This window comes from Schistocerca gregaria, chromosome X (assembly GCF_023897955.1).
Source record: "Schistocerca gregaria isolate iqSchGreg1 chromosome X, iqSchGreg1.2, whole genome shotgun sequence".
Lineage (NCBI taxonomy): Eukaryota > Metazoa > Arthropoda > Insecta > Orthoptera > Acrididae > Schistocerca > Schistocerca gregaria.
Window position 1 is genome coordinate 219,704,038 of NC_064931.1, and position 24,164 is coordinate 219,728,201.

Genomic DNA, 24,164 nt, shown 5'->3' on the forward strand with positions numbered 1-24,164 from the left:
AAATTTTTTGTTTATTTAATTCATCTGTGAAATTCTTGAGTTTCTGGTCTCAAGTACCGAGCTTATGTTGTGTGTTGATATGTAATTTATGTGCTTATGTTGAATCTTCTTTTGCATGTCAGTGTGTGTTTGGGTGACAGCAAATGCTCCACTTCATTGCTGTCTTCTACTTTTTACAACTACGAATGTCAACTACAAGGGGTGTGTTCCTGTATACTTCATAAAGTTCAGGTGTTGGATTTCAAAATTTTTTGTTGCAGAGCCTTGTATATTCTTTATTTGTTAGAGTTTTGTTCTCAGCTGTGTAGCAGGAGAACCCTTTACTTTGACTGAAAATTTAGGGGTGTGTGTGTCGTACAGTACTGTAAGTCTGCAACTTAATTCCTGGACATTACAGTCTAATGTCAGCTCATTTCTTATATCCTGCCTTGGAATATCTGAACCATTCTTTCATAGGATATCACATTTTAATTTTCTACATGTGATTGCATAAGATTTTTTTGTGGCAGCGCACATGGAATGCGTTAAGAATATCACATCATGGGCAGCAAAGCCAGAAGCAGATGTCTGACTTGTGTGTATTTCTTGTAGTTTTTGTTGCTGTTATATATGTTAAGGTGTGGCTGTGTGGCAAGTGATGATTAGGCTCCAGAGCCATAATAATCATATTGTTAAATTGAAATGATCTCCTTAAGTTATTTGCTGAGTGAGATTTGAGTTGCAGTCCTCTGTTTGGGTGGAACTGGGTGGCCAGTAGAAACATCTGATAGTAACTTAATTTCACCTAGAGTGGTTAGTCATGACGCAATAACTTTGCAGTCAGCTTCAATTTTGACCTCAATAGACACAATATTTTTATCAATTGCAATGAATATGCCCCATCCTGTGGCATTTAACCTGTCTTTTTCATATATGATCCATGTCTTGTTAAGGTTTCGGAGCTTTCTACTTCAGGTTTCATCAAGTTCTCAGTTCTGAGTTTATTTTGAATGTGACAGCTTTGCTGGAGGCCATCTAATTCAGGGAGTATGTTAGGACTGCTGTGAAAATTTATTGTTAAAACATTGACATTCAAAGTGTCTTTAATTTGCACTACCAGATTTGTTAAGATCAGAAACATTAGGTACCAGAAAACACAGAGATTTTCTCTGGTACCAGTTCACTGCACACTGATAGAAAAGCAAATATGAGTATGGCTGCTAATGTTTACACAAATGAGAGACTCGCCCCAAAACTTCTGCCAAGCAAGAACTTGTGCACTGAGCTGAGACAGATGATTGTGTACATATTAGACAGTGCAGAAGATCCTCCATGTTCAAAGACTGTTGAGTCCTCTCTTGAAAATAGCCTACCGCTTCATGGTACATCCTCTGTCTCTATATAAGCATCACAACCTTCCAAGCTCTTCAACTTTCGCTCGACCTTGTATACTGGCAAATCCTTTCCACATACAGTGAATAGTTAACCAACAATTTCCTTCATCAGTATCTCTTTAAATGCAAAAACTAAACTGTACTATGAGTTTCACATTGTTAAACACTGCCATCATGGGTGTGTGCAGTGGTGTATCTCATTGCATTTTCATGGTATGTAAAATGTGAAAGTATTCCTACAACATATATAGGTAGTGGTTCAGTCTTCATGGCAGCCCTTATTACATTTTATAATTTTATCTGAAATGCAATTAACAGTTGTGCAAAGATAAAAATTTTCAAATTGTAATGGGACTAACAAGAATTTTGGTGAGGATTTGTAGTCAGAATAGTTTAATAGTCACTCATTCCATTAAGATATTAATCTCTAAATTTTTTCATTGTTTGCTGATCTCATTCCTAATAGTTTATGGAGCACTGTTCAGAAGTGCTAGTAATTGATCATATAGTTGTAATAAATTTTTCCCTTGAGGATTACTAATACTTGCATATTATGTTACACAACAACCTTTTCCCCAGGAGCAACTAAGAAGCTGTTATATTTCTTTCTTTTTTTAATCTGTGTTTAAATTTTGAAATTCATGTCTTTTTAAAATAAAGCAGTATCAAATATCTGGTGCTCATTCAGGGTGACTGAAAGTGATCAGTAAAAAACATTGACAGAAAAAATTTATTGCAACTATATGATCAGTTACCAGCATTTTGAACAGTGATCCATAAATCATTAGGAACAAAATCAGCATATACCGGGAAAAAAATGAGAGGTTAGTCTCTTAGTACAATGATTGACTATTAAGTTATTCTAACTACAAATACTCACAAAAATTCTTGTTAGTCTCATTACAAATTGAAAATTTTTATTGTTACACACAGTTAACTGCATTTCAGATACATTATGAAATGTAAAGAAGGCTGCCATGAAGTCTGAATCATTATATATATATTGTGGTAATACTTTCACGTTTCATATACCATGAAAGTGCAACGAGATACACCACTGTATTCACCCATCATGGCATTGTTTAGTGATGTGTAAGTCATACAATAATTTCTAACAAAGAAATTTACATCAATTTCTTCCATCTCAGCATTTCTTCTCAGTAACTACTCCCTTCTTCACTTTATTGTTGTTTTCTACATCTTTCACTATCTGACATGTCTATTTTTCACCGTCCCCCTTGCACCTTGCACTTAGCTTTTCACACTTATTAACTCATGCACGATGCCCTTCTAGTAATCTCTGTCTTTCATATTATCCTGTCTTCCACCTTTAAGCTCCCAGGTGTTCAAATTTCATCCAGTGCAGTCCCCAACAATCAGTCTTTCCTGCTCATCCCATCTGGTAAGTTTCCCCTGACCACAGTTCTGGGTGACTTTTCCAAAATCTACCTTTTTCCTAAACCTCTCCAGTCATTTTCCTTCACCCCTTTTCCTTCCCTTTCAACCCTTCTGCTGGAAGAAGGAGCCACTGGCTGTAAATGATTGCATAAGCATAATATTCTTTAATGTGTGTGTGTGTGTGTGTGTGTGTGTGTGTGTGTGTGTGTGTGTGTTTTCCTGCCAATGCTTGCTATCTACCCAAATACATCGTGCTATAGTTTAGTTTTTGCATTAAAAGAGTTACTGGTGAAAGAAATGGTTAATTAACTGGTCATTGTGTGTGGAAGTAATTTGCCAGTATACAAGGTTGAGTGAAAGCTGAAGAGGTTATAGTGGTTATACAGAGACAGAGGATGTACCATGAAGTGGTAGACTATTTCTGAGAGATAAATCAACAGTCTTTGAACATGGGGAGTCTTCTTTGGTGTCTAATATGTACATAATCATTTGTCCCAGCTCACATGGGGACACTTCTTTGGTGTCTAATATGTACATAATCATTTGTCCCAGCTCAGTGCAAAAATTCTTGCTTGACAGAAGTTTTGGGGTGAGTCTCTCATTTGTGTGAACATAAGCACCTGTACTCAAATTTATTTTTCTGTCAATATGCAATGAACTATTATCAGTGACAAACTGTGTTTTCTGGTACATAATGTTTGTAATTTTAACAAATTTGGTAGTGCAAATTAAGACACTTTGAATGTCAATATTTTAAGAATAAATTGTCGAAGCAGTCCTAACAGTCCCTGAATTAGGTGGCCTCCAGCAAAGCTATCACATTAAAAATAAACTCAGAACTGAAAGCTTGATGAAACCCGAAGTAGAAAGCTCCAAAACCTTAACAAGACATGGATCATATATGAAAAAGACAGGTTAGATGCCACAGGATGGGGAGCATTTGTTGCAAGTGATAAAAATGTTGTATCTGTTGAGGTCAAAACTGAAGCTGACTGGAAAGTTATCAGGACACAACTAACTACCCTACGGGAAATAAAGTTACTATCAGATGCTTCTACTTGCCACCCAGTTCCACCTTAACAATTGTAGAGTCATTAAAATAAAGTCTGCAATTGTGGGAGTACCCAGATCACCCAATAACAGTTCTCAACACATTTTCCAAACTGTCTTGAGGTGCTAGTTTGACAACCTACACGTCCTTCTAGCTGCAAACAGTCCTGCCCTTATCGACAGTGTCAGTATAAAGACAGGATTTAGTGATCATGACATCAGCATAGAAACAATGGTTTCTGAAGTTTATAAATTGATCAAGAAGGCTAGAATAGTTTTATGCTGCAAACAGATGATAAGCAATTTTTGGTATCCTACTTAGAAAATGAATGGGCAGCATTTGGTTCCAGTATAATGGCATAAGGGAATTATGGGCAAAGTGTAAACTGATTGTAAGTCATGCTCTGGAGAATTACGTCCCAAGTAATTGTATTTAGGATGGAAAAGATACACTGTGATTTCATAACAAAATAGAGAAGACACTTAGGAAACAGAGGTTTTTGTGCTCTAGGTTCAAAAATGAAAGCAGAATCTTGACAGGAAAAAGTTAACTGAAATTCATGTGAACTTAAAGAGCTCAATGTGAAATGTGTTTTATTCATCTCATAATGTACACAATTTCAGAACATATGTCTGATGTACAAGAGACATGTTAAGGTTTCAATTTGCTTATTTAAAATTTTGTCACACTTACCATAATACTTTGTGGAGAGTTTAATAACTTGAAATTTACATCTACTATAACTATCATAAATTTTTATTCCATTTTAGGGATCCAGCTCAAAGGATCACCTCGACATTCATGAAATCTACCACATAGCAGTAGTACAATTCAATTAGAAAATCATGTAACTTGCTTTTTAAAATATATTCGTTATGTCACACCCTTTTATTGTGTTGTGAATTTTCATGGCTATATACTGAGGAGTCTGAGCACACAGTTTTAAGTGATGAGAGTTGAGAACAAATAACTTTCCAGGTCCAAACAGAATCCTAGTTTGGTTTTACAGAGAGTACTCTCTTTGGCATTGACTCCATACTTAGCTTACATTTAGGACAAATCATTTGCCCGCCAGCATTAAAAAGTAAAAACAAAAAACAAAACAAAACAAAAAAACAACTTGACTCCTGTATAAGAATGTATAAGAAGGGTAAAAGAATGGACCCACAGTCATCTGCTACAAAATTCTAGAGAATATTATGAGTTCAAATATAATAAATTTCTTTGCAGTAGAAAAGTTTCTGTCCACAATTCAACTTGCCATTTTTATCACACAATATTTTGTCAGTCAGTTGTGAATGGAAACAGGGAAACTTTATATTAGTTAATTTCTGAAAAGAGTTTGACACAGTGTCCTATGGTAGACTGTCAATGAAGATCTGAGCACATGGAATAACTTCTCGTAGATTTGTTAAGTAATAGAACCCAGTACATTGTCCTGGATGATCGGTGTTCATCAGAGACAAGGGTACATCAAACATGCCCCAGGAAAGTATGAAAGGACTGCTCTTGTTCTCTGACAGACAGAGTGAGGAGCAATCTCCTCCTGTTTGCTGATTATACTGTAGTGTACTGGAAAGTATCTGCATTGTGCGACTGTAGGTCTGTACAGATTGACTTGGAGAGCATTTCTACTTGATGTTAATGCAGATGAGTAGAGGCAAAAAAATCGTGTAATGTTTAAATACAGTATTAGTGTGTGTTTCTTGGCACAGCCACGTTGATTAAATGTCTAGACATGACACCAGAAAGTGATACGAAATGGAAAAAGCATATAACATCAGTAGTAGGAATGACAAATGGTCGACTTTGACTTATTGGGGGAGTTCTAGGGAAGCGTAATTCATGTGTAAAGGAGACCATGCACAGACCACTTGTGCATCCCATTCTTGAGCACTGCTCTAGTGTTTGAAATCATAAACAGGTCAAATTACAGGAAGAGCTCGAAGCAGTTCAAAGGCATGCTGCTAGATTTGCTATCAGTAGGTTTGATCAACACATGAATATTATGGAAATGCTGCATGAACTGAAATGTGTACCCCAGGAGGAAAGTCAATATTATTTTTGAAAAACACCACTGAGAAACTGTAGAGAACCAGTAGTTGCAGCTGACTGCAGAATGATTTTACTGCCACAAACACACATTTCATGTAAGGACTGTGAGGAAAAGATAAGAGAAATTAGGGCTCATACAGGAGCATATAGACAGCTCTTTTCCCCTCACCTTGGTTGTGAGTTGAACAAGAAAGGGAATGAGGAGCTGTCTCTAGATGTAGAAGTAGAAGTAGAAGAGGTGTCTTTTATGATATGATTTTGTAGTTGATAGAACGTACGCCACACTGGGTGACAATCTATAACAACGTACACTTCTGTAAAATTTGGAAGAATGGAGGTCACACCTGGAAGCAAGAACACAGAAACTGACATTTTTAGTTGCTCTATCTTGTGGAGAACTGTTAGTCTCACAATGTTGGTACAGAAATGAAAGAAAGTCATATAACTATGTGGGTTTATGTTTACAAGAATAGTTGTCAGATTACATTTATCTTCAGGGTAAGTGACACAAATTTCTTGCAGTCTTATCATAACAGATGATATAAAAAACACAGAGCAATCCCATTGAATATTATCAAGATCTGCTGGCAAAGTTGTTTCAAGATGTCAAACTGAAGAGGTGCAGAAGGATAGCAAAATGTGTTAGAAAATTTTGTGACTGTATCATCTTTTTGAACTGCCCAAGTCACTGGGCCTCTCTGCCTTCCCCAGATTTGCAGAATCTACACAGTAGAAAACTGTGAGCGAGTGTAATGAAAAGAAACTTCTGTCAGTGGCTTTCTTCCCCTTACAGCTGTTAATTCAGATAATGTCTCCCGAGGTAGTGAGTAATAATGGCTTTCTTCTTTAATATAGTTCCTTACATGTTTCACAGATTTTACATGGGCACTGCTGATGTGCTGAACTGTCTATATGACATATTTCAAGTACTTTTTTTAAACAGTTCTTGCCATATGACCTCTATTATTTCACTGCAATACATACAAGATAGTTTGTGGTATAAAAATTGAGATATCAGTTGTTCCAAAATATGTCTTTTTTAACATAATATTACTGATAATAGTATTATTAAAGCCAGAGTAATACTGTGTGTGTGTGTGTGTGTGTGTGTGTGTGTGTGTGTGTGAAATGATGTTCTGCTTGTAATAAGAGATTTTTTGTTTCAGATTCTGATGGAATACCCATTCCAAAGTGGAGATGTTTTCTGAAAGGGATAAGTGTTACACATGTAATGCTGACATTTGTGCCGGCTACATACACGGACCTGAAAAATCTCATGCTTTCAGGAGATATTTGGATGACCAAAGACACCTTGGCGGTAAACATCTGGAACAATGTAGATGAAAATTTACATTTGGAACTTGCCAGTATTTCAAATAGTGAACAAAGGGTTAATGAGAAAGGTGCCATATATTCAAGTTTGGACAGGCTTAGCTCACTTGTAGATATTCCGCAAAAAGTAGCTGGTGGTTCCTCAGTCACAGCAACTACTCCAGCATCTTCATTGTCTCGTAGGTCATCATGTGATGCTTCACAAATCCATGGCAATATAGCTCATTTAAAACTTCAGGCTAGTGGAGAGTCATCTTGTGACTTTCTCAATGAAACACCATTTCGTATACGAGCTAGTTCTCTGGATGCAGTAACAAAGCGAACAGTACGTGACATACCATATAAACTCTTCTTAAAAACAGGATCACTTACTGAAGATCTTGCTGTCACTGATGATTCGGTGCTAAGGAATAAGCATTCTGGTGGAGAGAACAGCAGTAGCTCAAAGATGGGTGTTTCATATCAACAGAAAACATTATTGCATAAGGCTGATGAGATACCATTGCTAAAAAGAAAACCATCATCTAATTCAACTAGTGAAAAGAATCAGAGTAGTGCTGAGGAGCGAAAACCTGTATATGGTTCAGTTACATTGCCAGTCTATATGTATGACTGCTCACTCTCTGTTTTAATGGAAGCTCTAGTGTATAAAGATTCTGCTAATAAAGCAGTGAAAGATATTTATGATGATCAGAGGCGTAAAATAGAAGCTGAACTGACAAGTGAATATCTTCCAAACTGTGAATTTGATATAAAGAGCAAGAAAACAGATGAAACTGGTTACAAACACTCCAATTCAGAATCAAAATCTGAAGACTCCGATTCTACTTTAGGTAACTTTATAATTCATTTTATCCTTCATAAACACTCGAAATTTTGTTAATAATATGCCTTTTCTACACATTAACAGTATCAAGTATGAATAGAATTAGATGTAAGAAATACTGTTCATAAATACTGAAAACTACAAACTAGTTCAGCAGTAGTTCTAAAAATGAAGCACTGAAGTCAGAAATGTTGCAATCAACAATGGCTTTTAAACAGAAAGCAAAGAGAAGAGAACATAGAAATGAGAGGAAACATTGTTGCAAGAAGATGAAGCCCAGGATACATATATCTAGTCATTATCTGATGAAAGCGAGTATCTTTGTTGTACAATACCAAAATTCATAGTGTTTCTTTGAACACTACTAGTGGCCTGATTTTGTTTTCTGCTCAATGCAGATTTGACAGTAATATTCCAAGCTGACAGTTAATCTGTGTCCAGTTTGATATTGTTAACTATGCATCAAGTTGCCTTCAAGGACTAAAGGGAAAGGTTTTATTCTTATAGTGAATGTTTTTTTGTTCTTTGATAAAATATGAGGGTTGTACCAAAAGTAAGGTTCCCAATAAGCTACAGCCTCAAGGGAAGGTGCTAGGCTAAATCTTATGACAGTGCCATGCGCAGTGGTTCCCCCACTCTTCAGCCTGCCCGTTCGTGATTCGCTACGTCACTCAGTGCTGGCTTGGCACCCATCAGAGATGGAAGTGTTGATCGCCAATCCCACCAAGTGTGAGGTTCGAGCAGGAAGTTACCACCCGTGAAGATTCATTAGCAACTGACTGAGGCTTATGGTGAAGAGTGCATATCCATTTAGCACATCCGCAAATGGTGCAGGGCTTTTTTTGATCGCACGGAAGTTCACAATGAAGAACAGAGTGGAAGACCCACGGTTTTGGATGCAATTGTCCAGAAAATCAACAGTGAGCTGCTCAAAGATTGGAGGGTCACTGTCTGTGAACTTGTTGAACACATTCCTGAAGCTTCTCATAGCACAATTGAAAGAACTTTAACAGAAGCATTGGGTTATTGCAAGGTGTATGCTCACTGGGCCCCTGGATGCTGACTGATGGACACAAGGAGCAATGCCTTGGCTGCACTTGCAAGTTTCTTCAACAGTGTGAGGGGAAAGGCAACAAGGAGAAGTTGTTGGACTCTATCGACATGGGAGATGGAATGTGGGTGTTTCATTTCAGCCCTGAAACAAAACATCAATCTCATCAGTGATATCACTCCAGTTCACTGCCACCAAAGAAATTCAAACAAATGCAGTTGGCAGGAATGGTTATGGCAACTATTATGTTTTGGGATTGGAAGGGGTACTCCTCATCGATTTCATGCAACCTGTGATGACCGTAAACTCATACAGATATTGTGAAACTTTGACCAAACTCTGGCAAGGAATCCAGAATCGCTGGAGAGGATGAGTGAAGGAGGGAATAGTGCTTCTTCACGTCAATGCTCGACCCCAAGTCACTCGTCAAACACGAGCTTTTTAAGTAATTTGGGTGGACTGTTATGCCCCATCCCCCATACAGGCAGGACTTAGCCCCCAGCAATTATCACCTCTTCCCCAAGCTAAAGCAACAGTTAGGTGGCAAACGTGTTAAGAGAAACGATGGAGTATGAGCAGAGATCACACACTTCCTAACTGGGTTGGCGGGAGACTTCTTCGACTTAGGAGTACAAAAGCTGGAGCACTGCCTTCAAAAGTGTGTTGAAAAAATGGAGACTATGTTGAAAAATAGAAAAAAGTTTAAGCTTTTCAACAATGTATAAATTAATAACAATAAAGAGTATTTTCTATTTGAAAAAAAAAAATTGGGAATCTTAGTCTTGGTACAACCCTCGTAACTCACTTTTCAGTGTAATTTCCTTTTAAACTGTTAGCGAAACACACTTTATTTAACAAATCTCAAATGGATGGATTCCATCCTGGATCAAAGTTCTAAACCATATGCAAAAATGGTGTTTTATGTTTATTAGTGCTTCATTGTACTCTAAACATTTTCTAGCCAAAAGCCAGTTTAAATATCAAAATGGGTGTAAGTCAGAGGAAGTAAAATATGCTGCACATATTTAATGTTGCAACAATTAGTACTTTAAGTGCCTTAGTATTGTCAATGCTGAAGCACCTTAGTGAAAAAGCTGCATTGTCCTGATAGTAGATGAGATGACTTTTTTCCCCATGTTTGAAATCGAGACCCATTTCTCATTTGTTTCTCTGCAGCTGATTCAAAACACTTGCATAATTTTTTTTTCTTTGTGCACCAATTAATAATGATAGTCCCTTTTGCGCCCTATAAAACATTGGACATTATCTTTATGGGAGATGAAGTTGTGTTCTGTTTTTAGCATGGCATTGGCTTGCACTCACTGCTGTGATTGCTGTTTCATTTGTGGTGTAATATGGTAGTCCCATCTGTACTAATAAACTGGTGCTCAAGTGAATAGGATTCTAATTCAAATAGGTCAATACTGAGCAGTAGGTTTTTGCATTTGATTTTTACTAACATTCAGCAAGTGAAGCACCATCTTGCACTTGTATTGTCTTGTATGTTAACCGGGGCCTAGAAACGCTCAGTCCCTGCTGCAGCCACAGCTGTCCACAACCCCACAATGACTACTGCAGTCCACTTCAACCCTCCGCCGCTCCACACTGAACCACTCTTTCATGGTTATTGTGTGGTTTTGCCCCCGGTGGAACCCCCCCCCCCCCCCCTCCCCTGGGAATGTCTCACACCAGACAACTGTAACCGCTATGTTTGCATGGTAGAGTAATGGTGATGTACGTGTACGTGGAGAACTTGTTTGCGTAGCAATTGCCAACATAGTGTAGCTGGGGCAGAATAAGGGGAATCAGCCCACATTCGCTGAGGCAGATGGAAAACTGCATAGGAACCACCCACAGACTGGCGAATTTGTGCCAGGGACCAGGCGCTCCTTCCCAATCCGGAAAGCCATGCGTTAGACTGCACAGCTAACCGGACAGGCTATCTTGCACTTAGTTATCACATTCTTAATTCTTCATGCAAAATGTATCATATTGTTTCTTTTGATCATAATGTTTGATTGTCACTGATTGGCCAATACCATATTATTCATTTTCTTGACATCATCATTTGTGGTTGCAGTTTACACATGTATCACTTCCAAGAAAAAGAAGGCAACTTTTGAATTTAGCTGCCTATTCCATTACAGTTGAAAGTGAATGAGCAGTCCCTGCATAAAATTTCACCAAATTTGAATGGCTCTCCAAAAAAGGAATGTTATAATGGCAGGGTATTTCAGTTTTTCCATTGGAATTAAAGTGACACAATACAATTACTTTAAAAAGCTACATAATCAAAACTGTTTTGTAAATGAAGCTGATATATGACCCGCATTAGGCACCACACAGCCATATAACAGAAACAAAATTCCATTGATATCAAAACCATCTCTTTGGCATTCCATGGACTTTTCACCACACCGTCATGACGAAAGACATATTCAGTGGATTTGCCACCAAGTGCGCCAGCCAAATGCAAGATTGTGAGTCAGGCTCCTCTCTTGCCTGTTATGCACCAGTTGACCAGCAAGTTACTCATTTATCTTTTTCTGTGTTTTCTTTGAAGGTTAATTCCTAAATTTCATGTATTTTTTTCTGTTTAAGAGGTGTAGGCTCATGTCTGTGTAACTGTGAAGTGTAGACTCAGGCAGTCTGTAGTGCAGTTGTTATTCATCAGTTTGTTCTCAAGAGCCAACAACTGTTCGTTTCAGCTTAGCCAGTCAGTCAGGCTCCATCTCTTGTTTGTTATGCACAGTAGACCAGCAAGTTACATATTTATCTTTTTCTGTGTTTACTCCATAGTTTAATTCTTAAATCCCAAGTGTATTTTAGAGGTGTAATCTCATGTTTATGTAACTGTAAAGTGTACATTCGTGCCATCTGGAGCACTGTTGTCATTCGTTTTGAATGGCCAGTTACACAGCTCAGTAGGAGTTAGTCTCCATTGGTGACACATAAGGTAGGTAGCAAGATGCATATTTAGGTTTCTCTTCATGCCTTTATAGTTTAATTCTTAAGTTAGTCATGCTTTGGTGGGTAGGATGTGTGTGTGCTGTGTGCAGACTTGGGAGGAAATGATCGTATTTTGTGAACAGCTGAATGCACTTTAGGTTATGATCAGCTGTGTTGGGGCTGCTGCTTGGGGTTGTAGCAGTGGTGGGGAATGTGGCGCATCATGTAGGACACCTCAGGTGTCACTTGTTTTGCCTACGGGCCCTACTGCCGTGGCACTTCCCAGTGTATCCAATGTGGTAGATATGCCCTAGCCGCAGGGTGAGCGGTGGTTGGTAAAACATTTACGTTGCTTGGGGCTGAGGGTCACTGTAGAGTCTGGACATTAGGCCTTGTCCATTTGCCTTGTGGATGGCAATTGGCCGCTGATTCAGCATGGTCTGAGCAGCCACATAGCTAGAGCAGTTTGCTAATTATCGAGAGCTCCAACACTAAGCACGTTATGGAGCCCCTTAAGAAAGTAGTATCAAGGGACAGAATGAAAGCCAATGTGCACTCGGTTGTCTGCCAGGAGGCCTCATCCGAGATGTTGAGGAGACCTTGCCTGTGGCTATCGAGCATGCAGGGTGCAGTCATCTACAAGTTGTTGCTCACGTTAGCACCAGCGACACCTGTTGCTAGGTTTTGAGGCCAACTTCAGTTCCTATGAGTGGCTGTTGAAAGTTATAAAGACTGCTCCCCTCCTGCGCAGGTTTCCATTAGAGTTCACAATTTGCACCATTCTTCCCAGAGTTAATCAGGGTCCTTTGGTTTGGAATCTAGTAGAGGGTCTGAACCAAAGACTTGTCAACTCTGTGGCAATCTTGGCTGCAGATTTCTGGAGCTGTGATATTGAGTGATGGACTGTAGGACTTCCTTTGATAGTTTAGGGGTGCACTATACAAAGGAAGCAGCTACTCAGGTAGCAGGATGCGTGTGGACTGCACATTGAGGTTTTTTAGGCTAGGCAGTAGTTCGATGTACTCTATTGAACAATCACTAGTCATCTCATAGGTAGCAAAATCAGAAAGGTTCAGAGTGAAGATTCTTTGACTGTCAAAATTTTATTGGTAAATTGTCAAAGTATTCATAAAAAAGTTAGTGAATGTACTACCAACCAAGAAATTTGGTATGCTCAAATTATTCCCAGGACTGAAAGCTGACTGAAACTAGAAATAGAAAGCTCTGAAACATTTGACAAGTCATGGAAAGTATATCAGAAGCATAGATTTGCTGCCACAGAAGGAGAAGTGTTCATTGCTATTGATAGAAATATTGTCTCTATTGAGGACGAATTTGAGTTTGACTATAAAGCTATCTGGATGCATATAACAGGTCTAGGTGAAATCAGTCTAATTGTTGGATGTTTTTACTGGCCACCCTATTTTGCTGTGACAGTTTTAGAAGCATTCAAAGAAAGTCTACACTCAGTAGCATGGAAACACACAGAATGTGCAATATTATTTGGAAATGACTTTAACCTAGCGAGTATAGACTGGGATTTTTATGGTATTATTATAGGGGGTTACAGACTTTCCGCCTGGTGAAGTACTTTTGAACATATTTTCTGAAAACTGTCTTGAATGGATAGTTAGACAACCCGGAAATATTTTAGACCTTGTAAGCACAAACAAGCCTAACCTTATCGACAGTGTCATTATTGAGACATGGATTAGTGATAATGATGCTAGAAAGAGCAGATATACAATGTTGTTAGTACCTTTCTTTAACAGTGAATAGACATAATTTAGCTGCAGTATGATGTACATATAATAATTATGGGCAAAGTTTAAACAGATTCTAAACTGTGCTCTCAGGAAGAATGTACTGAGTAAGTGGATTAAGGAAGAGAAAGACCCACCATGGTTTAATAACATAATTCAGGAAATGCTGAGGAAGCAAAGACTGTTGCATCTCGGTTCAGAAGGAAAGCATAAACGATGACAGGCAAAAGTTAGTAGAAAGTCGTGCACCTGTACCAGGATCAATGCGTAGGGTATACAACAACTACAACTGTTATACCTTAGAAGAAGATCATGCCGAGAACATGAGAAAGTTCTGGTCCTCTGTAAAATCACTAAGCAGCTTGAAGGCTGCTGTCCACCTGTGAGTGCACTAGAGGATATGTGCCTTTAAACTGGATATGGTGTGCTATAACTGAAAGTAAACCTAGTAGTTACCTGCAGCTGGGCAAGCATGCATCCTAGAAAATTGCATGACTCCTTACTCAGTAGGGATTAGGTTGCATATTATCACCTTTGGTCCAGTCAACACAAATGCCACATGGAATGCAGAATACTTTCTCAATAAAATTGTAAGCTTGAAGACCAAACTCTTAAATGAAGTGCACAGATAAAGAATTTAAAATAATGATAAAAGAAAAATTTACCTTAAGGGATAAAAAATGTTGGTGAAATGCACTGACTTGGAGTATTTGTTTCAAGTAAAGAACCCCTAAAGAAATCATGTATGACCTGTGCCCATATAATTCTATTACAAATAAGAGTTTCTTAATCACTGATGAAAATATATAAAATAATGAGCAGCAAGCAAAGTGATTGGCAATGTTCCGTGCTCTATTTATAGTTAAAATTCGTACCGTAAATACACTATGCACAAATACAGTTGGCAGTAGTATCACGTACACAAGGTATGAAAGGACAGCACATTGGTGGAGCTTTCATTTCTAATCAGCTGATTCACGTGAAAAGGTTTTCAAAGTGATTATGGCTACATGATGGGAATGAACGGACTTTGAACATGGAATGGTAGATGGAGCTAAATGCATGGGACCCTCCATTCTGAAATCATTAGGGAATTTAATATTCCAAGATCCACAATGTCAAGAGTGTGCTGAGAAAGCCAAATTTCAGACATGGATAACGCAGTGGCTGACAGCCTTTACTTAACGATTGAGAGCAGTGGTGTTTGCGTGGTGTTGTGGTGCTGAAAGACAAGCAACAATGCATGAAAGTACTGCAGAAATCATTGTGGGGCGTATGACAGATGTATCTATTTGGGCAGTGTGGTGAAATTTGGCATTAATGGGCTATGGCAGCAGATGACCGAAGTGAGTGCCATTGCTAACAGCAAGACATTGCCTACAACACCTTTCCTGGACTCATGAGCATATCAGTAGGACCCTAGATGACTGGAAAACCATGGCCTGGTCAGATGAGTCCTGATTTCAGTTGGTAAGAGCTGATACTTATGATTCAGATGTGCCGCAGACTCCATGAAACCATGGACTCAAGTTGTCAACAGTGCACTGTGCAAGCTGGTGGTGGCTCCATAATGGTGTTGGCTGTGCTTATGTGGAATGGGCTGGTTCCTTTGGTCCAGCTGAACTGATCATTGACTGGACATGGTTATGTTCAGCTATTTGGAGACCATTTGCAGCCATTCATGGACTTCATGTTCCCGAATAGCAGTGGAATTTTTATGAGTGACAATGTGACATATCACTAGGCCACAACTGTTTGTGATTGGTTTGAAGAACATTCTGGACCCATCGAATATTTCTTGGACATAGTCAAGAGGTCAGTTCATGCACAACATCTTGCACCAGTAACACTTTCACAATTGTGGATGTCTGTAGAGGCATCCTGGCTTAATATTTCTGCCAGTGACTTCCAGTGACTTGTTGAGTCCATGCCTCATCAAGTTGCTGCATTATGCTGGACAAAAGGAGGTGTGCCACACTATTAGGAGGTATCCCATGACTTGTTTTACCTTAGTGTAAGTCATTATTGCAATCACCAACTACCTATGAAAACGTTCTGCCCACAGTCACAGGTATGATATTGAAGTCTGTCACTAACAGAAGTACTACTACTGTTTGCACCTAGTGCCTTTAAAAGTTCAATGCAATAACCAAAATTTAGCTCAGTCCAAAAAAGTGGAAACAGTAAGCACTCTAAGCACATGCAGCACACTGAGTACCCGACATCTCACTAATCTTACCACAAACTACCAGTGAATCACATCAGAGAAACATCTGCTAGAAACCCATGAGACTCACTCTGCCTTCTCATTTAAAGCCTCAGTCACATGACCTACTGCTGTATATGAAACACAAGCTTCCCTATGCCACAGTATCATACCTCTACTTGTCCATCTGCTCGATACAATTTGAAATGAGACTCGTATGACCAGGCAACATTTTTTTTAGTTATCAACAGTCCAATGTCAGTGTTGATGGACGCAGGTGAGGCATAAAGCCTTGTGTCATGCAGTCATCAAGGGTACATGAGCAGGCCTTTTGCTCCAAAAGCCCATATCAATGATGTTTCATTGAATGGTTCGCACGCTGACACTTGTTGATGGACCAGCATTGAAATCTGCAGTAATTTGCAGAAGGGTTGCTTTCTGTCAAGTTCAACGATTCTCTTCAGTCCTCGTTGCTCCCGTTCTTGCAGGGTCTTTTTCCATCTGCAGTGATGTCAAAGAGTTGATGTTTTACCAGATTCATGATATTAACGGGACATTCGTGAAATGATCATACAGGAAAATCCCCACTTCATCGCTACCTCAGAGATGCTGTCCTATCACTTGTGCACCAACTTTAACACCACTTTCAAACTCACTTAAATCTTGATAACCTGCCATTATAGCAGCAGTAACAGATCTAAGAACTGCACCAGACACTTGTCTTAGATAGGCGTTGCTGACTGCAAAGCCGTATTCTGCCTGTTTACATACCTATACTGATTTCTTTGGTGCTTCAGTGTATTTATACTCACAGCTTCTTTACATATCATTATCATGTTCATTGTTCAAATAGTTTTAAGTTTTCAACAGAAATAATGTAAATTACATTTGTACTGGCTGTAGTCCTAGTTCAAGTCAAATGCATGACTGACTTACACATATTGTTGCAGTACCGTACTGGTCAAACCAAACACTGTTAACGTGAATAACTATAACAAAATCTATTTTCGGTAATAATGACTGCATCGTACTTATTACAAATGGAGCAAGCTGCTGCTAATAATTTGTGTACACATGGAGAACTCTGTTTTGGCCAATGTTTCAACAACAGTAAATAATAATTTGTTGAATAATGTATAAGAGAGCTGATCAACAAAGAGTGAGACTGAATTGATAGTAATACTCTAATTTCTAGATGCTCCTTGTATTTCGTATAACAGACAATGAAGGTGATGAGAGAGGAGCAGTATGTGACAATAAAATTATGTGTTCATTTAAGCCATACAACCACCATACAGCAATCTGGGTCTGATGTTTTGGCTTTTGCTGTGACTGAAGTCAGATTTAACACAGCTGCTGTGATTGTCCATGAGGATCGTCATATAACATTACATAGCCTCAGTGAAGTGTTGAGAATTTAATATGGCAGTGTCTAAATGATCATGCATGATCATCTCCATATGACCTGCATTTGTGCCCATTTTGTGTCACATGTGTTGACTCCCAAACAACAGGCTGTGAGGTGCTGTGCCTCTTTGCTGATGGAGGGAATGCTTTTCTGGAATTGATGATTGCTGATGATGAGTCGTGGCTGCATTGTTATGATCCTGAAGAAAAGTGAGCAAGCACAATGTGAAAATCGCAAGGTTCTCTAATACCAAAAAAAAGTGAAAGTTGTTCTGTCAGCAGGGAAAGTGATGATGGTTACATTTTTGACTGTCATGAAATGATTTACCAGCAGGCAATTCCCTGAAACACTACTGTTACAGCAACATATTACACGTCAGTATTGGCTAAACTGAGGAAGCACATTTTAAGGACAAAACCAGATCTTTCTTGGACTGGGTGATGATTTTACCATGACAATGTGTGGCCTCACATTGTAAATCAAGTCCTGCACTCCCTGGCTCAATTCAGCATTACCTGTGTACCACATGCCCCATATAGCCCTGATCCTGTGATTTTTTTTTTTTTTTTAATTCCCATCACTAACAACAAAACTTCGGGTCATTCAATTTGAGAACTCTGAAGCAGTGCACAAAAAAAGTGAAGTACACAGGGACCTGACAAAGAATGATCTGCACCATGTGTTTGAGGACTGACAGAGCCACTATAAAAATACATTAAAGTACGAGGGAGTACTTTGAAAAAGATCATGTCAGCACTGAAATGGGGTAATAAACATCAGTGAAAAAAAAAATCTGTGTCATTCTTTGTTGATCAGTCTTTGTATATGTAATAATTGCATCACCAAACATCACCATGTAAGTAATGTCAATACCTTTTCACTGGTGTGCCAGTGGTAATGAACATGATACAGGAGTATCCCTTTGCATGCTGGCTTCTGGCATGTAGTGTCAACAGTGGGAGTGCTCCCTAGGATTCACTCCTTGTTTCATAATTTTCTTTCTTTCCATGGTCATCATTACATTGTAATCTTCACTTTTCTTCACTCACTTTTTCCTATTTTTTCACTTTCCATGAGTTTCTCTTTTCTGTTGATTTAGGTAATATTTTCCTTCATTTTTTAAATTTTTATTATCATAATTATTCAACTTTTGTCATTCTTATTGCATGGCTACTGACGTCAGTTTCCTTTTGCGGGTAAATTCTCTTTGACAAGTCAGCATCTTGCACTCATGTTTCCTATTTTCAGCTTTTCACATTCTTGCCATTCCATGTGGTGCTTTCTTTATGCCAACATTCCATTCTTTTTGGCACTTGACATGGGATTTTTGTAAAAACTAATCAAGAGTAATTCCCACACTTTGCTCCACTTTAGTCCTCTTGTTCATTAACTTAAGTTTGGAATAATTTCATCTCAAATGTATCATATGTTTCATTAACACAGTTCTGTCTGCTGTCATAGCTTTTCAGATATATTTTGTGCACCATTCCCATTTATCATTGAAATTTGCATATCATGATATAATTATCAAATAAAAATAAAAATAAGTTCTATGTATCACACAACAGCACACTCAAGTGTAAAAAATGGGTTATACAAATACTAGTTTTCATAACCAGACTTCTACCAAAAGCCTGGAGATAACATGACTATTCAAGAACTATGTGAAGAATCCCTCAACACTCAAAATCAAATATTTTGTGATATTTAGTGTGTGCCTTGTAGCTGACTCTGCTAACGTTTGATAAACAGAATTTTTATTTTTCTAATTTTACTGTGATTTCATTTTTGGCCATTTTTTCTGTACAGATATGATATACATTTTATTAATTCATTCATTATTGAATTTTGTCTTGTGAATAAACTATCCTAGTATTGTATTCATATACGCATTGTAGTTTTTAGTTTCATGGCTTTCCAGCCACTGGAAAACTGCCCATTCCAGTTCATATATCTAAGACTTGCTTTTCAGGAGCACTAAAATAAAGGAGTATACTATTTCAGTAAACATTTCATGAGATGTTTTTCATCAGAGATCATCTGTTACAACAGACAGAAAACTGTCAATTGAAATTTTAACCATCACATGCCATTTCTGTTCATATAGATCAAGACTGGGAAAGCTGTCTAGTTTGTGATTCTTAAATATCACAATGAAAACAGTCAATTTTTGACAATGTAATGTAACTGGATAGTTACATAATCCAGTTACATTGCTCTTCCTTGAAGTGTAAATAAAATTAAGTGAATTTAATCTACTTTTTTTCACTCCTGTTGAGGAAGTGATCACTGTTACAATCCTGGAACAAACATTTCAAGATGAGTCAAGAAACATTACCTCCTAGACAAATTGTGCATTATGACTATGGTGACACTGTGTGATTCTGGTTTTCTTAAAAAGTGAAAGACCTTTACCATTTTTATTTTATTGTTTTTTTTTGTACATTAATTACAATTATTGGGAAAGTATTCCCCACTTCTTCCAACTACATTTTATTCTTTTATGTACACGAGCAGCTAAGGGATGTTGGCTTATTCTCTGGATCCCAGTAATTCTTCTCCTTGTAATCATGGTACAAATTACAATAAGCATCTCTGTAGTAAAAATGAAGTATGTATGTTGAGAACTCGGTTTGATGGACTGAAGAATAGTTTTACCATTAAAATCAGCATATTGTATTTTGCAGAAATTGGGAGGCTGACAGTTGCTACTTTACCTTGTCTTTGTCCCTTTATTGCTTTCCTCTAAAGCTAGTGCATACTATTTCCTACATCATCATATTAATATGACATTTCTTCATTTCAGACAGGCCTACTCTAAAACAACACTGCAAATTAATTAGTTTGGCATTTTATAGATGCTATGTTTACACAGTATTTAAATCATTGCGGCAGAGTTATGTTATGCATGGAGCCGATATTCAGGCTGCAGTTGCTGAATGTGAAGAAAATTTGATTGAGATTAATATTACAAGTTTCTTGATGGTGAGTATATATTCTAGTATGTATTCTAATTATATCTTTTGACACAAAGAAAGGATCATTTCAATAAATGTTCTGCATTCTGGCAAATATTTTTGGAAGTCAATAGATTAAATTGTACTAAAGATTAAGTCATCTTCAACCTGAAGGATTATTTGAAAACAACAGGTTTTAAGAGACATGGTTCTATTGCATGTAGCATGTCCATACCTTCTTTGGACCTTCGAATAGGTTTACCCAGCCAATTATAGATGAACCTACAGTTTAATCTAGACTGTGATCTCTGGTGGAATTGGACATTTTTCACATTAACGAATTATTGCTAGATAGAAAAGAAGTAATATAAAGAGCAATCAAATGGAAACAAGATAGTTGGAAAAAATTGAGTGAACTGTTTATTAATTCACAATTAATTGCCATATGTGTTAACACATTTATCCCTTTGTGAGACAAGGTGACCATTGCCTTCATGGAAAAATGTTTACAGTTGCCTACAGAATCATGATTGTACCCAGGCATGCACCTCTTCATCCAAAGTAAATCAACAGCCATGAATTTCTGTCTTCAGGACTCCAAAGATATGGAAATTGTGTTGGGGGAGAGATCAGGACTGTGTGGAGGATGTGTAAGGGCTTCCCTGCAAAACTTCTGCAGTGTAGTCAATAGAACCTTGGCAGCATGTGGGCAGGTATTACTCTGAAATAGAATGTTGCCAGGGTTGTTCGAGTACACTGTAGAAGTTTCACTGGGAAGCCCTTACACATTGTCCATACAGTCCTGGTCTCTCCCCATGCGATTTCCATGTTCTTTGAACCCCAAGAAAGACATTCATGGCCACTGATTTTTTTTTTGGACAAATAGGTGCACGTGTGGGTACAATCATGATTCCTTAGGAAACATTTTTCCATGAAGGCACTAATCGTTTTGTATCACTGTTGGATAAATGCATTAACAGTTATGGCAATTACTTCTGAATTAATAGTTTACTTGCTTTTTTTCATTAGTCTCATTTTCATTTGACTGCCCCATATAAGTGATGGAAAAATCCTAGGATCTGTGAGCTTCCTACCACCTTGATGGAAGTGAAGCTCACACAGGGAGTGAGGACTGATGTTAATTCTTGGAATCACCAAATATAGTCATAATGTTAACTTAAATTTATTGCTCCTTCACGCTATTAAAAATATCAGCATTAATCAAATCATGTGCTACATGTACCATTAAACTATTACTAAACTGGTACAATGTACCTTAATAAAAATTAAAATACTTGTTGCAGACAATACACATGCGCCCTGCTCTGTGACCAACCACAAAGTGCTCATCACCCTTGCTGACAATGTAGCTGTTGCTGTTTACATTATTTAGCACATATACTATATGTTAACTACTAGGTTTATCAGTTTTAATTTCAAGTACAACAGCTACTGCATTATAACTTCATAGACTTACTTAGTGTCAGACCGCATAGCTTTGGATTTGTACTCTGGCACATACCAATAAGTCACAGAACCAAGGAATTAATATGTAGTGCATTTATACCTTAAAATTTTGCTGAAAGAGAAGGAAATAATCCATGTTTTGTATCTACAAGCACATTTATGCTCTACAAGCTTAATATATTGCTGATGGAGAATAATGATGATAGCTGTGTTTGGACATCTCTTGTAGCATTCTCGAATTGTGCAAGATAAAACATTTCATCTATGTTCTGTGTATGCCACCACTTAACCCTTTTGTGGCTGCAAGGTCCAAACATCCTGCCTGCCTGGCCGGCTGACAGGGCTAACATGTTGTGCACCTTGTCAGCGTACGGCTGACTAAGCCCATGACTGCTGCAGACTACAGCAGGGAACATGCCACTGTCGACTAACGGTACATTCTGCTGCTCTTAGAACCACTCTTTGATAATGTGCTTTACAAAATCGGTATCACACTGTAATGTCAAAGCGGTATCACTTTCCAGTAACCATGAAAGAGAACTTCAAAACTAACTCACACTCACTGTTATATGTTTATCCTGAGTTGAGAGAATGATATCTTAGAACAATGATAAAAACATTTGTATTTGTTATTGAAAAATTCTGTAACTTGAGATTTGCACTACCAATATATTTGCCTCTAATGTTATTAACATCAAAAAAATACGTTTCAAGATATATAATTTTATAAGAAGGCTGTACCTAGTGAAGACACCCAAAACTCTGATAAACTGTTCTTACAACAATCTTAAATAAATAACTATTAGTGAACATTAAAAGTAAATTGGCTCATTTGTAATTAAAGTCTAAACTCAGTTGTCTGCAGTGAAAATTTGACAATAAGAGTGTAGCTGCTTCCTGTCCACTGTTTTCTCTTCCTGTGTGTCACATTCTGTCCAGTTTAACTTTGTGGTTTCTCATCCTCATTTTTGATGCAGGCTTTGGATTGCTGTTTTTTTTAATTTTTATTCCTTTTCTTGAAACATACACACTTAATGAAACTAACTAATATTTCCTTAGTGTGTGATATTTTTCAAACCATGGCACCATGCAAAGAGCCACATCACACGCTTGCATCTTATGCATGTCAGTTTTCGCTATGCATTAGCAGCACATGCTACACAGCATCTCTGAGGATTTTCCTTTTTCTCTATTGCTCCAAGAAATCCTGGATAATGCCCTCCTTTATTTTAGAGCCAACAGTGTTCCATAAGTCTTGAATTGCATATCCTCTTTCAGTTTGTCAGGCAATGGTGACAAATTTTCCCTGTTTATGAAACAGGATTGACCCAGTGTATGACTTGTAAGTGGAAAGGGTCCAGGAGCAGATAAAAGCTGTAGCACTTTCCAACATTACCAAGAAGAGCAGATAATGAGTTCACTGGCTGGAATGTTGAAATGTGGACAACAGCGAGTTGCCATTGTGGTGTGCTTGTTTACCTGCCCCTATGCCTGAGCATTCAGGAATGCCCTTAGACATCAGGTCTTGCTACCTGCCCGTCTGGTTGTTTTACGTGCTTTAGCATACATGTATGCCTGTAACCATGGAAGGATAACTCAGGGGCTTAAAGCATTGGACCTGGAGTGAGGTTCACAATCTCAAACAGTTAACCTGATTTGTGTGTTTCATGGTTTTCCTTATTCATGATCTGCAGCTAGCAGGGTTTCCCTTTTTATCACACCAAGAAGTTGCTTATTCTGTCAGAGCCATATGTCAAAAAGACATATGTTTGTGATTTTTTCCTGTGCACTTTTGAGATGTTTTGCCAACAATAACAAGAAAACTGCAGAAATTTTCTGTGAGAAAACCTATTACTGTACACCAAATGTAAACCACAAAGAAGTCTTTCAACTGGCAGTGATTGATACTGTACCATTTGCAAAATATATGGGAGTCAACACAATGTATGCTAAAAAATAAATTTAATTATTTGGGCACAAAACACTGGTTATTAAAAAAGGCATTACTCACAACCAGATTCCTTTCGAGCACCATTGTGTGAATGTTTAATAATACACAGCATCGAGATTGTCATTTCAAATGGGTTTTTGTTCAAGGCAAAATACATCCTGTCTTCTGATTCACAAACTGTATCAAAATGTCAAACTCTTTGTTGAATGTTTTAGTGGTACCTTATGTCCTGCGTTAGTGAGGTGGTGTAGTTGTAATGTACTGGAGTTGTAATTAGTAGAAGTGAGATTAAAATACCTATATGGCCATCCTGGTTTTGGATTTTGATGGTTTTCCTGAATCTTCTGCTGCAAATGACAGAATATTTGCTTCATTTA

At 37.9% G+C, this 24,164-nt stretch overlaps 1 protein-coding gene across 3 annotated transcripts in view; it reads left to right on the forward strand.

Moving 5' to 3' along the window:
- The window catches only part of LOC126297774 (KICSTOR complex protein SZT2-like), a 710,838-nt gene that overhangs the window by 399,710 nt on the left and 286,964 nt on the right, over positions 1–24,164 (forward strand). For all 3 annotated transcript variants that reach the window (XM_049988949.1, XM_049988951.1, XM_049988950.1), the window contains exons 23-24: positions 7,044–8,042; positions 20,219–20,397. In XM_049988949.1, coding sequence (XP_049844906.1) covers positions 7,044–8,042; positions 20,219–20,397 — 1,178 coding nt within the window. The remainder of the gene's footprint in view (positions 1–7,043; positions 8,043–20,218; positions 20,398–24,164) is intronic.